The sequence below is a fragment of the Branchiostoma floridae genome, chromosome 1 (assembly GCF_000003815.2).
Source record: "Branchiostoma floridae strain S238N-H82 chromosome 1, Bfl_VNyyK, whole genome shotgun sequence".
In the NCBI taxonomy this organism is placed as follows: Eukaryota; Metazoa; Chordata; class Leptocardii; order Amphioxiformes; family Branchiostomatidae; genus Branchiostoma; species Branchiostoma floridae.
This window is the reverse complement of record NC_049979.1, coordinates 25,219,899-25,236,506: the sequence shown is the minus strand read 5'-3', so window position 1 is coordinate 25,236,506 and position 16,608 is coordinate 25,219,899. Positions and strand designations below refer to the sequence as shown.

At 42.9% G+C, this 16,608-nt stretch overlaps 1 protein-coding gene across 1 annotated transcript; it reads left to right on the top strand.

Annotated features, from left to right (window-relative positions):
* The first annotated feature begins 168 nt into the window (after window positions 1-168).
* LOC118403006 (leucine-rich repeat-containing protein 74A-like) lies at window positions 169-15,560 on the top strand. Its single transcript, XM_035813087.1, has 13 exons — window positions 169-435; window positions 1,236-1,407; window positions 2,580-2,758; window positions 7,658-7,765; window positions 8,923-9,016; window positions 10,847-10,896; window positions 11,403-11,478; window positions 11,988-12,073; window positions 12,622-12,816; window positions 13,646-13,741; window positions 14,383-14,628; window positions 15,159-15,244; window positions 15,419-15,560. Exons 1-13 carry the CDS (start codon window positions 361-363, stop codon window positions 15,486-15,488), a joined length of 1,533 nt encoding a protein of 510 aa, XP_035668980.1. The 5' UTR covers window positions 169-360; the 3' UTR covers window positions 15,489-15,560.
* The last annotated feature ends 1,048 nt before the right edge of the window (window positions 15,561-16,608 follow it).

The window sequence follows — 16,608 nt, the reverse complement described above, 5'->3', positions numbered from 1 at the left end:
ATCGCTCCATAAATGCTGTGCAAATTGCTTCTCTCAAATCCATCTAATGCCATGCCTTCTTCTGGCCCTAGAATAAAGGCAAAGAGGTCAGAATCAGTGATCTGGAAGTCATTTTATACGTTGATTTGCCCTATTGACGCAGTGTCTGTGGATGACCGTGTTCTAGAATATGATTGTTCCTGAGCCAGGTTGCCTATGTTACACAAGTTCTCTCTACCAGCGGCTCGGAATAGTCGGGCGGCCCGTTACTTTAGGAGTACAATAACAGTCGTGATAGGAGACAGGGTGCGTCTCAAATATTCAGTGAGTTACCTTTATGAGATTTGTTTTCCAACGCATCCTAACGGGAAGTAATCAAAGATGTCTGTACAGATGCTTGCTGTCCACCACCCACCAGAATCAGACCCAGGACAGACAGACGGATCCAAAGTAGAGGTTGGGGATGATTCTTTCAAACATTACATTTACCTCTGATGCTATGTTTTCGCATTACATGCAGCATGGGTTTCTAAGCATCAGTAACAAGAGAATAGTCACTAAACATTCTATCTCTGTTTATATTCAATTTGTTCTGATGTTTGCTTTATGGATAAGGTTAAGAGGAATGGAAGAAAAGTAGTACATTTATATTTTGCAGTAGGCATACTCTGTCATCGAGCAATGTGTTTCAATCGCAGGTTCAGATCTTTTCATCTCGTGACTACTTCTGGTTGGCATGAATGTTTAATGTTTCCTTTCTAGTGACAAGAAGCGACTGTGATTTCTCTAAAATGGCAAATGTCAATCTTTAAAAATTGATAAGGGGATGTTTCATGTCGCTGCAAATGTGCACTATGATATACACGCCGGTGGAATGATTTCACATACATACGCGCACGCACACGCGTACGCACACGCATGGACACACAAACACACACATACATTGGCACAATGACAACCTCCACCCCTACCACTACAGACACACTGGCCGGTTATAGCTTCATAAAGTACACGGCCGGCCAGTATTGAGGGTAACGTTAGTATTGAGGCTCTTGGATACCCATGATCACCCATGTCTAAACCCATACTGCAGTTTAAAAATGCATGGTCCCTACGTCAGACAAATAAGAAACTAACGGACTCCTACCCAGTTTTAGTGGAGGCAGTACGTGAGTGCACATGCGTGCTGTAACACCGTGTAGCCACTACGTACTACGCACAGTTAACCTGTTCACTGGTTCCGAATGAACTTCCAGGCCGAGTTGGAGTCCGGCACCGCTGCTGAAGAGGAGTCCGGCGAGATTTCCCCTTGCGCATCAGAACATGGCGATGACCTGCCCGGCTCAGCGGAGCGCCAGGACGCCGATGCGCCGCCAGAAGAACAGAAGGACAGCGATGAAGAGTATGACACTGACCTGGAGACGGGAGGTAACGTGAACTATTTCAGCCCCTGCCTTTTTATTTTATTTTATTTTTATTATTCTTTATTGCGGGCACTACAGGCCCATAACAATACATTCAATTAAAAACCGGGAGACATATATATACATTTAAATACAGAATGGGTACGACCGGATGGTGTTTAATAAAGGTATGGCTTTACTTACTTCTGCCAGAAGATTTTGCTCTATAGTGTATGCTTGTCTGTGTATGGTGTGTTTTTGTGTGTGTGTTTGTGTGTGTGTGCTAATGTACATGTGTGTGTGTGTGTGTGTGTGTGTGTGTGTGTGTGTTTCTGTGTGCGTGTCTCTGTGTGTTTGGGTGTGTTTGTGTCTGTGTGAAAAGTATAACTCACTCGAGAGTTCATTGATGGATCTTTTAAGATACAAAAGATGTCTTAGATGAAGGGAAGATTAGTTTGCGCCTCTAAGCACATTATAGAGCTGAACAAAAGTTACTCCCTCTACAAAACGTCTATTGCATATACGTCAGCGATGACATAGCCGCCTTTCCTTACTACCTAAAGTTGACTAAGTTTACACAATCTTTTTCCGCAAAAACCTATAGAACATATAGAATCAACATCATTCAAAACTTCTCCGGCGGAACAAGAACACTTAACATGTAGGAGAGTTGAGATGCCTTTAAGCTGTTTTAACCAAGGAGCTTTTATCGTAACAAACAATGGTGGCAGGGTAAAAAAATCGATTTGGCTCATATTTTGCACAGTAATAGTACTTGGTCCACAACCCTCATAATAGCTTTCTATTAGATCAAAACTCCTTGTTGCCATGGTAACGGGCCAACATAGTTTTCTGGCCATTTTACCCAATTTTCGCATCTCAAAAACACAGAAATCGCCAAAATTTACTGCATTGTCACTGCAACACCTTTGAACGTATCGTCAAAACAAAACAAAATTTTCGCTTTTTGAAAATGGCTGAAAAACGTACCATTTCCAAATATAGATACGGTAATTATATCGGAAACATTACTTCACTTTTTGAGCATGAGTGTGCGTGAGCATGAGAGACGTTTAATGTAATACCAGTGATTTTTTCAATATCATGTATCTCTATTTGTCCATGGCTAGGGACCATAGGAAGTTGATTCTAACATAGTACTCTGCAGACAGTTGATTGTGTCGCTCCTCCCGCCAGACGAGCGGCGGGACTACGATCCCGTGTGCGAGATGAAGCGGGTTTACCTGGAGTTGTGTGAGCGCACAGGCGTCGTGCCGGCCTCCTACTTCCTCCGCCACGTCACGTCAGAAGTGCTGGACATGAGCTACCACGGGCTGGGCGCGACGGGCGCCAGGTGCATCGCCATTCCTATGCACGTGCGTCATTTCCTGCGTTATTACCTTTGCCAGAATGGCTAAGGTTATGTTTTAGGCTTGTGAGTCTGTGTGTCTGTCTGTCTGTCTGTCTGTCTGTGTGTTAACAGTATAACTCAAGAAGCCTTTGATGGATCCCAATAATATTTGGTAGGTGGGTAGGGGTCGGGAAAACGAAGGTCAAGTTCGATAATGGGCCCCCTAGCGGCTTGCTAAGGTACTGCAGCAAAACCTCAATTTTTTTTAATCTCGTGTTCTGGACCTGCTGTGGTTATGATTTTTGAGTGGTAGATAGCCCTTGGTGCAGAGAGTAAGTGCTTTAAGTTTGGACCCCCTAGCGGCTTGTTTGGAACTGCAGTCGCCGATTTCCTTTCAAACTTTGGACGAGAATAACTCGAGAACGTGTTGATGGATCGTCATGGTTTTTGGTATGTAGATAGCCCAAGTAAAAATGTACACAATGGAATGCCAATTATGCAAACCAGCAACTTATTTGCATAATTAATGAGGAAAGTTTATAAATCCACTGCATTTCATGATAGGACTTTCAAACTTGTCACATATAGATGAGGAAGATAGAAATATCAATGCATATTAATTATGCAAATGACGACCTCATTTGCATAATTAATGAGAAAATATAAACGTGTTGACGGATCGTCATGGTTTTTGGTATGTAGATAGCCAAAGGGAAGACTTACATGATGGAATTATAATTATGCAAATCGACTGCTAATTTGCATAATTAATGAGAAAAGTTTGTAAATCCCCTGCATTCCTTATAGGACTTTCAAACTTGTCACATTTTTAGCTAAGAAAGAAGGAAATATCAATACACATTTATTATGCAAATGATGCTTGATACAATTTAATATTATTATGTTAATCTAATCTGCATAGGGATCTAATTTGCATAAGCAATGGCGAAATGTTATGAACCAACTCCAGGCATATAAAACAAAATGTAATGAGTAACACATTTATGTCTACAGACATCATTCTACATAACAAACCTGGTTTATTTGGCAAAGGTATGTGTTCGTTGAACTCTAGTATTTTGGATGTGTTTGTCATGTATGCCAAAAAGCAGTTACTCTAGCAACTGGATATGCTTTTGGAAACGGTCAGGCGTCTCAACTAGCATCCACTAGTTTTCGTCAGTGACACTGAAGTGATCTGGAAGGAACAGGTAACTATACAGTAACTAAAACAACAGGAGCGAATTGACTCATTTGCATCAGCTTTGTCTTAGCTTTGTTTCCCATTATAATCCAAAACTGTCTAAACCTTGACTTTGTCCTACCTTTGTTTGCTATTGGAATCCAAATTGTCTTCAGCTTAGCTATGTCTTACAAAGTTTCCTATTGGACATCTAAAATTGTCTTCATTCATAATTGTGGTATTAAAGACCTGTTTCTTCCAGATCACTTCAGCGTCACTGAAAACTTGTGGACGCTAGTTGAAACGTCTGACCAATTCCAAAATCATATCCAGTTGCTTGAGTAACTGCTTTTTGGCATATCTTATTTCCTGGATGTCTAAACTTCATCGACGTGTTTGTCAAATAAGGGCCTAATTTGCATTTTTAGTACCATGATTCTTCAGTGCGTAATGACAGGTATTACATACTTATGTATGTACATTAGATGAAGGTGCATATAACCATGATTGAATTATGTAAATGTGGAAATAACTTGCATAATTTATAAAATGTAAACGTTGTATTCTGTCAATGGAAATGACTTTCACACATGAATTGCATAATATATAATATTTGCTTGGGAAGAAAATATATAATGCTAGTTACAGTCTTATTTGAATATCCAATGAGCCGAGATGTACGAAGGACCATTGGGTCAAAAGTGTTTTAGCGAAGGAGCTGTGTGCTCACAGCAAAGGGGCTGCGTGCTCGGCGAACGAGCTGTGTGCTCACAGCAAAGCGGCTGCGTGCTTAGCGAACGAGCTGTGTTCACGCAGAAAATGGGCTGCGTGCTCAGCGAACGAGCTGTGTGCTCACAGCGAACGAGCTGTGTTCACGCAGAAAAGGGACTGCGTGCTCAGCGAACGAGCTGTGTGCTCACAGCGAACGAGCTGTGTTCACGCAGAAAAGGGGCTGTGTGCTCAGCGAACGAGCTGTGTGCTCACAGCGAACGAGCTGTGTGCTCACAGCGACAATGGGATATGGACGTAAATGGCGTATTGGCATAATACATGTAGTAGACAACAGCATCACATATATGTACGCATTTCCTCAAAAGTGTGAAGGGACTGTTTGCGGAGCGTTCTTTCCTAATTAAATTGACGACTTGCTACAACTTAGAACTTCAGTTTTGCGAAACGTTTAGAAAACTTAGCCTATACTAGTACATGTAGTATGATTTTCATCACTCTCTCATGATTTTTTTTACATTTGACACATAAGCACCCCACTTGAAAAGGAAGAATTTGGCCCAATGGTCGACCTATCCATCCTGAGGTCGCAAAGCTGTATTCCTTTGGCCGGCTTACCCCTATCTGTTCCACGTCTACGCTTTTCCTACTCTCCAAGCAAAGGTTGAGTCGCGTAGATATAGTAGTAGTCGGGAAAATTACACCGGCGCTCCTCTTGAGCGCCGGTGTAATTTTCCCGACGTTACGCCCATTCGAAGAAACTAATGATTCCTAATATCCTTTAAAAGCTTAAATGGATATCAAGAACTGCTGGATATTGTCTAGTACCACCCAATATATGTATATATAAGCATAAATAATAACAGAAAGTATTATATCAACGATTAAGCACAAATAATAGGCCCTATTGGCGGCCAACTTCAGCCTGGTCTAAAATCGGCTGCAATACGGCTTGTAGAGCAATCTGCTACTTTTTATCTAAACGTGGCCCGTGAATTTTGAGACGAATTAAGATAGCACAAACCCTTACGTATTCAAAACAAGTATCAAATCCTACGGGCCGGATTTAATTAATGAACTAGAGGGGAATTAACTAATAGGAAATACCCGAGTAAAGGGGGGGCTAAATCGGTTGCCAAACGGCTTTTAGGGCAATCTGCTACGTATCTAAACGTAACCCGTTAACATTTAAGAGGAGCTTATAGCTTATATATTAAATGAACTAGAGCTCAGTGCCGATTTCTTATAGACCAAACTGCTTCAACTCAGTTAGCTCCCCTCTAGTTCATCAATCAAATCCGACCCGTAAGATTTGATACTTGTATTGAATACGTTGGGGTATAAGCTATCTAAATTCGTCTTAAAAGTTCACGGACCACTTTTAGATAAGTAGCAGATTGCTCTTCAAGCCTCATGGCAGCGTATTTTTGCGCCCCTTTTGTTTTGGTATTTCCTATTAGTTAATTCCCCTCTAGTTCATTAATTAAATTCGGCCCGTAAGATTTGATATTTGTTTTGAATACGTTGGGGTATGCGCTATCTAAATTCGTCTTAAAATTCATGGGCCACGTTTAGAGTGAATCTTTATTGACACGACAAAAGTACAGCGACTTTCGTAAGGTCTACATGTATAACAACTACTTACAGTACAACTAAACACATATATATGGATATCTATAGGTATGGATACATCAACATAAAGGGTCTAGCATGTCAGTTACACTATTGGTTCTACGGTATAAACAATCGTGGATATATTTGCTTACTTGTACACAATGTGGATTATCGCCTCCCAGAATGTAGTTGAATTTATCTATCGAACAGAGAGTAGCAAAGTCTTTAGAGCAAGTGGAAAGTAATGTGAACAGCTCTGTGCGTTTATCATCATATCGAGAACAATCCATAACGAAGTGACGTTCGTCTTCGATCTCATTTGGGCAGAATGGACAAAACCTCTGGTCACGGGGAATTTTAGAATATCTTCCGGCTTCTATATTTAGTTTGTGACTTCAGATTCTTATCTTTGTAATTGCTCTACGAATTTCGAAATTGTGTACATTCGAAAGATACTTCTTTTGTCCGTATCTTTCCTTTAGCGTAGAATAAATGTAAAGTTTTGAGTTATTCTGAATAGAAGAATGCCGTTCTTGAATGTATATATCCTGTAAACGGAGTCGTAATTGGTGGATTAGCATATTAACATGATACAACCTCGGGTTTTAGATAAGTAGCAGATTGCTCTACAAGCCGTAAGGCAGCCGATTTTAGACCAGGCTGAAGTTGGCCGCCCAATTGGGTCTATTATTTGTCGTTGATATAATACTTTCTGTTATTATTTATGTTTATATATACATATATCGGTAATAATAGACAATATCCAGCAGTTTTGATATCCATTTAAGCTTTTAAAGGAAATTGGGAATTTTTGAATGGGATGCTACGTTTTGTCTAATGACGAATCGGCGGCCGGATCGGCGGCTACCAATCGGCGGCCATCTTCAGCCTGGTGTAACAGCCCCCTCGCTGTAAGCACACTGCGTTCGCTAAGCACACAGCCCCTTTTCTGCGTGAACACAGCTCGTTCGCTGTGAGCACACAGCTCGTTCGCTGAGCACGCAGCCCCTTTTCTGCGTGAACACAGCTCGTTCGCTGTGAGCACACAGCTCGTTCGCTGAGCACGCAGCCCATTTTCTGCGTGAACACAGCTCGTTCGCTGAGCACGCAGCCCCTTTTCTGCGTGAACACAGCTTGTTCGCCGAGCACACAGCTCGTTCGCTGTGAGCACACAGCTCTTTCGCCGAGCACGCAGCCCCTTTGCTGTGAGCACACAGCTCCTTCGCTAAAACACGTTTTGACCCAATGGTCCATCGTAGAGATGAAACCAGAAGTAAACAGAAGCGCTTTATAGTTCATTGAGGTATGGGGTCCCCGAACTCTTGTTGTTCATGTATTGAATGTCCTCAACTTAAATCTGCGATGTTTGATTGTCATGTGTTATTTTTTTTACGGCAGACCAACACCTACATCACGCAGCTGAGTCTAGAGGACAACTGGCTGTGTGAGGAAGGCGGGAAGCATATTGCAGACATGCTGAAGGAGAACTGTTACATCTCTGAATTGGTACAACTTAGTATGTCTTGGCGTGATCAGTGTCGGTACCAGCACAGGATGTACAAGGGGTGGTTAATAAGGTCTCGACCTCACACTGAAATAACAAATGTTGGAGCAAAATTTTACAGTATGGAGCCGATATAGCTTCGGGTCTTTTATAAGATAATCTTTATTGCAAGTTCGTGCCCGAGGGCTAATTGCAGACAAAGTGAAGTAGTGGTATACACAATTGTATACTTTACAAAGAAGGAAAATGAGAACTATAGATAAAGCGAAAGAAATATAACGTCTAATCTAAATCGATTTCTACTTAATCTATTCGATGGGTTTGACTTCTTTTCTGTATGCAGTGGGAGATGAATTGTCCAACATTTTCATATATATACCGGTTATATATACGGGTTGGACGACTTAACCAAGAAGATTGTTTTCTGTTGGTCGGTAAGGTGAGAAAGCTTGGAAAAAATTTACAGATTTTAAGGAAAAGATTGTTTAGTCTATTTCGGAATTATAATGTGCACATTGACATATAAAATATATATCATCAAATTTCAAAATTACTTGGCTGTCATTAATTACTTTCCAGTCGACGTCCATTTGAAATCAGTAGGTAGGCATCGCGATGAGAATAACAAGAGTGAGCGTAGCTGTGTGGGTCGTGTTCCTCATATTCTGAAACCTACGCAAATATTATCAGAATGTTTAATAAGGAGTCCCTTCGTATTTTAATTGAAAAGAGTACCTGTATTTCAGCAGAGCTGAAGTTCACTTGCACACCTCAGGTCACAGCTTAATTGTTCTTCTCTTCCCTACCGTAACTGATTTTCGAAAGGACGCCGACAACAAGGTAATGATCACAATGATCAGAATTTTGGTAGACATTCATAAAAGGGTTCATACCTAATAACTGATCCTCTGGCAATCGTAAAATTCTCATTGGCCAGGGATGCTTTTGGGTCACATGCGGCCACGTCATCCATTGAATTAATTCAGTGTGGCCTAAGCGTAATACTTAGTAGGCTCTAATGGTATTTTTTCGGTAACCTTTCTGTCCCTTTCACAGGGCAAAAGTGAGTGATTCTACTTCACACTCGAGCTAGGTGTCAATGCAGTGTTATAGATTTCAAGTGTCAAATTACACGTACTAGTATCCTTTTGTTTGACAGAACCTGGCTAATAACAAGCTCGGGTCTGTGGGTGCACAGGCCATCTGTGAGATGCTCCAAGAGAACACCACGCTGAAGGCTATCAACCTTGCGGGTAAGCCTCCCTTAAGCTAAGGGCACAACCCGTCGTACGTGCAAATACGTGCTGTGTTACGTGCCAAAATGTGGGCAATCTTTTGGGATCCGTAAGGGGTAAGTAACGCCTCCGTACGAACTCGTTGGGAATCCGACACGCAGACACGCCGTAGAACTTTTCGTGCAGGAAAAACTTAGTCACCCCGACCAATCGAATGGGGACATCCCTCGCGAATGTGCACACTCCTCTAGAAAATAGGACACTCCTCGACTTTCAAGGGAGCGCTCCTCTTGGAAAGGGGATGTTTCTCCCTCAATTAGGGGACGCTCCTCCGGAAATGGTATGGTCATCGGGCATAGGGGACGTCCCTCCAACACCCCCGCCGGCCCGTGGAATCGGCCGCTAACCCGACAAATCCCTTTCTAGTTCATCTAAATCACAACATCCAAAACTTTAACCCCGTCAGTGCTCTCGACAAACGTCATACCTCGCCAGGTAATGATAGTTTTTTTATCAAAAATTGAGGCATGTTGGAAAAAAAGCCGCCCGCGCGGCAGAACATCACCAGTCTTCAGTGTTAAAATGGCGGCGTACCGCACGCCCGGCAAGCAAAACATCGAGTTTTAGCCTAAATATCCGCGTGCTTGTCGAGTTTTAAGGCCTCTCTCCCCAACACACGTACATGGGAGAAGTTTCTAACACGATGTCAGACGTAGTTATTCGGGATTTTTTGTACAACGCGGCTACATGGCCCGATACCGTATCCGTGTGCTTGTCGAGACTGGCTTCCCTCCCCAGCACACGTACGGGCACCGGGTCTCTGTCACGGTAAGCCGTAATACCGGGCGTTTCCAGTAAACCGCGGCCTTTTCACAAGCCATAACAGATAACTACGCCTGACATCGTGTTAGAAACTTCTCCCATGTACGTGTGTTAGGGAGGGAGGCCTTAAAACTCGACAAGCACGCGGATATTCAAGCTAAAACTCGATGTTTTGCTTGCCGGGCGTGCGGTACGCCGCCATTTAACACTGAAGACTGGTGATGTTCTGCCGCGCGGGCGGCTTTTTTTCCAACATGCCTCAATTTTTGATAAAAAACTATCATTACCTGGCGAGGTATGACGTTTGCCGAGAGCACTGGCGGGGTTAAAGTTTTGGATGTTGTGATTTAGATGAACTAGAAAGGGATTTGTCGGGTTAGCGGCCGATTCCACGGGCCGGCGGGGGTGTTGGAGGGACGTCCCCTATGCCCGATAACCATACCATTCCAAGAGGAGCGCCCCCTTGAAAGTCGAGGAGTGTCCTATTTTCTAGAGGAGTGTGCACATTCGCGAGGGATGTCCCCATTCGATTGGTCGGGGTGTTAGTGTGCTGTCGGGATGCGGATTCGCCCCCCGTACGTGCCAGTACGGGCGACGCGCCTGCCCTGTACAGCCTGAACGTTTTCAGAAATACGTGGCGGACGTGGCCTCCAAACAAATTGCACGGGTTGTGCCCTTGGCTTTAGCGCTCTTCCTCCTCCTCTTGCTACCTCCAGGAAAAATGGAGGTATTGTTCTTGGTGCGTCTGTGTGCCCCATGTGTGTGCGAAGTCGTGGTTTTGAATATTTGTGGTCAGCAAAACATAAGAAAAACATAAGAAGGTCTGGATGGATTGTGGTAATATCTAGTATGTGGGTAGGTCTACGAGTTTACAACCTCCTGAGAATTTTCTCCAGCGCAGTTGAGCAAAGCCTGCCAGAGAGGTCTTCTGTAACATTTATATGTATTTTAACGGCGTACAGTAATGGCATCGAAATAGAAACAAAAATGATACTGAAAATATTAAATGTATCTTTTTCAACACAGGGAACGACTTCAGAGACAAAGACGGACAGTTCTTTGTTGACGCCCTGCAGGTATGAGGAACATTTCATAACAAGCTAATAAAAGCGAAATACAGCGCTAGCGACTTCACTGAAGCAGGTGCTGAAAGCCCAAAAGGAGTTTTCAAATTTGGCTCTACCCTGCAGCAGTTGACGTTTACAAAATTATACATTTTTGGTCCGAAAATAGCAAAAAGCCCCCCAATTAATCATTACAAAGTATTATATACACTACATGGCATCTTTTATCACTTTGTACAGTTAACGTAGGCACCCCACAGCAAATTTGATGCCGTTTTGTTCTTAACCAGGGACACAGGAACTCAAAAATATTGCAAAAGACTCAGCTTTTTCCTAAAAATGAAACAAAGCCCATAAAATATTTCAAAGGACTCAGCGTTTTCCTAAAAATGAAACAAAACAACGTCCGGAGATATTCCCCCACTTTACCAAATTACCTGAATTTTGTCCAAACTTCCCAACTTGGCAGACTAGATTTTGTACCAAAGACGAATAATTCCCCACCCTGCACCACACAGAACAACTTTGAGCTGAAGGACGTCAACCTGAGCGGCAACCTGTTCTCAGACGGGGAGCACATGGGGAACGCCATCGGTAATACACACACACACACACACACACACACACACACACACATATATATATATATATGGCATATAGTAAGGTTCTTTAGGCACAACCAATGAGTACTTACTTCCAACGTTTCGATGTCTATCAGACACCATCATAGAATGACTGGAAAGTACTTCTTGCAGCTACTTATAGCCGATGTAGGTGGCGCTGCAGCAGCAAAAATGCCGTCCCAAACGTGGCTCAGCTTGTATCCCCTCTCGTCTCGAAACGTTGGAAGTAAGTACTCCCTGGTTTCGCCTAAAGAACCTTACTATATGAATAATTGCCAACCTGATGAAGTTATTTACGGATATATATATATAATCCACCATCCAGTCTCCGACTTTTGGTATGTTTTTATATTTTTATTTACATTTTTGAGCTGGTGTGTTACGCCGAAGGGCGGTTATACCGACTATATACGTTAGATACAGATACAGATACAGAAATACCATCACTGGTCACTTTTTAAAAATCCTGTATATCTTCAGCGGCGAATGATTCTATCGCACACCTGGACCTGAGCTGGAACCAACTCCGTGGGAAGGGCGCTCTCGCTATCTGCAACGGACTGAAGGTCAGTGTCCATATTGAACTGGAAATAGCAAACACAAGCTTCTAGTAGGTGTTTGGCCCAGACTCTAGAGGTTCTAGGTTCGAATTATGTTGTGTCCGCCCTTGGGACGGCACTTAACACGACTTCCCCCACTTCACTCAGGTTAAAATGAGTAGCTAATTGTAGTACCCCCTTTGGGTACCGGTTGATTGATGCATATGAGCTGACATAACTGCAAATTATTGCTAGACTGAGAACTGTCTGTAACCATGGTGTTGAGGTTTAATGACTGTTTGGAACCCTGAGCTCCTATTGGGTGGATTTTCATAGTGATAAAGAATCCTGCTTTGGGAAAGGGAATTGTTCACTCTCTACTAAGAGACGAATGGCTACAAGCTCTCGGGAGAAGGTCTAAATATAACCTTAGCCATTCTGGCAAAGGTAATAAAACCCCGACAGCGGTAGATTGTGCAACACATTCTATACAGGATATGGGGTGGGCCATTGATCGAAGCGGGATATTTTTGTTTTTGCTCCTAAATGTTTTCTTTTTTCTTTTCATTCTGCAGCTGAACACGACATTGAAAAGTCTTGACGTGTCCTGGAATGGATTCGCTGATGAGGGTGCGTTGGGGTTTGCTGAAGCTCTCAAGTTAAATAACGTACTGACGTCACTGGACATCACCAACAATAGGATCACTTGTCAGGGCGCCACCTATCTGGCCAAGGGTGTTGCTGAGAACGACACGCTCAAGTCCCTAAAGGTCAGTGCGTTTACTTGTTTGTTTGTTGGTTTGCTTGTTTGTTTGTCTCCTATAACCGGTAGATCACCTTTAGGCATTACATGACAGTATGTACCACCTATGTAAGACCGGACTGTAATGTTGGACTCGATCACACCATGCCCCGAGTTCACTCTTGTCAGTAAACTATGGTGGGATCTCGAGCTCGAGGCGCGGCTCTGCCCAACCAGAAGCCAAACTTCTGGATTTGTGTCCTATCTAAGCGGACATCCCTAGCTAGATACCCACCTAGATATTCATTTTCATTTGCAATTGATATATTTCATAATATCATACATGTGCAGCTCTCTCCCGCCGCGCCGGGGTACGGCCACACCCGGTAGGACTTTTGGGCAAAAGTCCTACCGCGTGAAAATCCTACCGGGTGTGAACGATTACCCTGGCGGCTGAGAGCTTCACATGCCCCGTAGAGAGCTAGCCTACACTTACTACGGTAGGCCGTGCCACAAGGAGACTGGATTCCAGGTTACGGTAAGATTTGTTCCCTCTTTGGCTAAGAACACTATTTTTTCCCTATTTTCTCCATGCCCTACCAACTGTATGAGGCTTCCAACGGCTGTATGATCACATTTTCTTCTTAATTTTCAAAGACATTAGACAAGAATACTGTTGAAAGACAGAGAAAGTCGTGCAACGTATTCGTTCCGAGACATTGATTTTCAAAATACGGTCCTGTGGGTAAAGTATCTACCCATTCATTTTTGTATGTAGAGTATGGTATAAGGAGACAGCAGCATGGCTAAGTAGCTACAAGTAGTGTAGAATGTGCAATGTGTCTCCCCTGTTGCAGGTTGGTAAGAACCCCATCACGATGAAGGGAGCGTTGCAGCTGCTGGACGCGGTCAGGGTCAACAGCAGGACCGCACTGGAGTTACTGGACCTCACGGTAAACACATTCTACCTGGCAAACACCGCAGTTACACAGCTCAGTTGTATAAAGGGCACATGAGTGAACAAACATTGTACCAGTTTATCTTACTGGAAATTTCTCTGTTTTTCTTTACAATTTTGGTGCAGTTTTAGACCTTTGGGTTATGAGGAACAAGTAGTGTCTAGGCTCGTCAAAATTTGCTCTGTTTACGAGTTTTAGTTAGTGCAAAAAAACATGTGACTTGTTTGGTTTAGGCTTCATTGTGCAACAGGGTCGGAGCTTTGTGCTATTTTCATGTATACACGTCATTTTGCGCCGCCCTTTTAGTCTTTCCATCAAACATGATACACGTGTAGGTGGTTTCAAGGCGTTCTCATAAAAACACAATGCGCACTACAAAGATTATTATTTTTATTGTGAGATATGGCAAAAAAAAAAATTTGGGGGGGTCGCAGATTCAACTGTTTCGAACGCCTTTATAATATTTTAGACTTGGTACTGAACTCATGTTCTGGACTGTCTCGAAAATTTGATTGCAAGTTCCTTTTCTTTCTATCGCCATGTAGAAAAACTATTTGTTGCACGCGCCGCGCCTTGTGTTTTTGTGCGAGCCGGACTTGAACCATAGACTAATATAAACGGTAGTTCACCCGTAGGATGTGTTGCTGAGTCCTGAGTTTATGCAGCTTCTTGGAGAGGTACAGGACAAACATGCGGAATTTAGGATCCTGCATGGCGGGGTGGCCGGGGAAATCGCACAGAAGATCAAACGAGCAAACCCCATGCTAGTCCTCCGGGACGCCCTTCGCCAAACTCACTCCAGGCTCATCGACTTCTTCAAGAGTTTCGACAAGGAGGGAGACTTACTGGTCACAGTGGAAGAGTTCAAGGCTGGCTTACATGTACGTATGTCGATTGTACACCTGTCTTAAAAGGGAGAGTTTACCACTTGTGAGGTTTATTGGCATAAATATTAACCAACTTGGCCAATAAGTGCCCAGATTTCAAGTTTCAAATATGGCGGGCGAACATACTGGCGAATCACCAGGTTTTCGTGCTTTGTTTTGTAAGCGAGTTGATGAATATCAATGCAGTTATGAACATCAATTACCATGTCTTATTTAGCACAAGCTTTCCCTTTGGACAACACAAATTTTCTCTGATTGGCTGACAGGCGGTTTGTGGCCACGCCCCACAAGTGGGAAATTCTGCTGGTAAAAGAAGCGTATCTAAAGGGGTTCTATGATGCGGATTCAGCTCTGCGTAGAACATATTCTCCAAGCAGAGGTTGAGTAGTAGTCGGTGTTTTTACTTAAAAATCTCGACTACAACTATATTTCCGCGAATGTGCTTGGAGAATAGAAGAATACATATAACGGTACTGGTTGGGCTATGGAAGTTTGCTTTCTTTTTCAACGCATTTCCTTTCCAGAGAGAAGATATTCACCTGGACCCCATACAGATGTGGGACCTGTTCCGAGCGCTTGACAGGGATGAGGACGGCATGGTGAATTATGGGTAGGTGACGTCAGGAACGCCATTTTATTTTCGTCTTGCTCATAAAGCTGATAAATGTAATTTTTTTGGTTGCTAATCTTATCATTATAATGCATACCTTTCTTTGCTAATATTGTAGTGCGCATTCCTTTTATTATTTGATTGCATGTTCCTTTTCTTTCTATCGCCATGTAGAAAGCTGTTAGAGACCGCAGAGGAAGGGGAGGGGGGTAACGAAGGGGATGCAGAGGATGATGCTGTGTAGGCAATATTTCAGTTTGGAGACTACAGCTAGTCTTTTAACGTTATGAATTAAAATGAATTCATTTACTGATAATCCTGCTGCCTTCGAGATTCTTGTGTGATGCTTTCTTTCTTTCTTTATTTTTTTCATCCTCTGTGTGCATGGTGTATGTAACATTTATACAGCTTTATGTAAGATATAACATGTCGATTATGCAGAGAGTAGAATTTCCTGCAGCGACACACACACACACACACACAGACACACACAGACACACATACATACACACAAACACACAAACAGACAACACACATACAATGTGGCACTGCATTCAAGTTTTGTAACTTATATCAACAGTGCTACATACACGGTACAGACAGAAGGTAAAGGTAGTCTTTTACCTTCCCGACCGAAGTCAGGTACCCATTTTTACACCCGGGTGTGAGGAAGGTCGTGTAAAGTGCCTTTCCCAAAGGCACAGCGTCGGGGGCACGGAGACGATCGAACTCAGAACCAATAGATTCCGAGCCGAACGCTCTAACGTTACCAGTTACGCCATGCCCGACGCCACCACGTTGTGGTTGGTTCTCAGTGATTGAAAATTACAAATACGCTTTCCATCTGGTTACAAATAACATGTTCACACATATTCCAACTCTTCACAACCCCTTTATATCCCGAAGCGACCTCTTGCGAGCTGAAAGAGAGATGCTGCTAGAGAAGTGGTCGGACGAGTATCAAGAAAAACTTAAGGTGGAAAAGGAGACTAGGATCCAAGATGCGCTGTTGAGAGAACTAGCAAGTTAAGAACAGAAATATGCACATTTGAAATGTTCTATATTGTGACACATAAAACTATAATGTCTTTAAAAACTATGTGAATTTACTTTTTCATAGAGACCCGTAGAAAAAAGTTTGAAGGAATATATCATATTTCTCATTACCAAGACGGTTTTGTGTTCCGTGCCGATTGTCTATGTGTCTGTATGTGTAATGTGTGAACTAGCGGAGGGTACCAGTGTACCGGCACATAACGGTTTTTTCTTATTGGACCGGTCCGGAAAAACCGAACCTGAAAAAAATTCGACGGACCGGAAGTTGGACCTATTGGAAAATGAACAGATTATATGATCAGGCATTC

Coding starts and splice junctions, on each gene's coding strand:
- LOC118403006 (XM_035813087.1), top strand. CDS start 361: ATGTCTGTACAGATGCTTGCTGTCCACCACCCACCAGAATCAGACCCA. Junction 9,017..10,846: donor GAAGGCTATCAACCTTGCGG/GTAAGCCTCCCT, acceptor TTTTCAACACAG/GGAACGACTTCAGAGACAAA. Junction 12,074..12,621: donor CTATCTGCAACGGACTGAAG/GTCAGTGTCCAT, acceptor TTCATTCTGCAG/CTGAACACGACATTGAAAAG.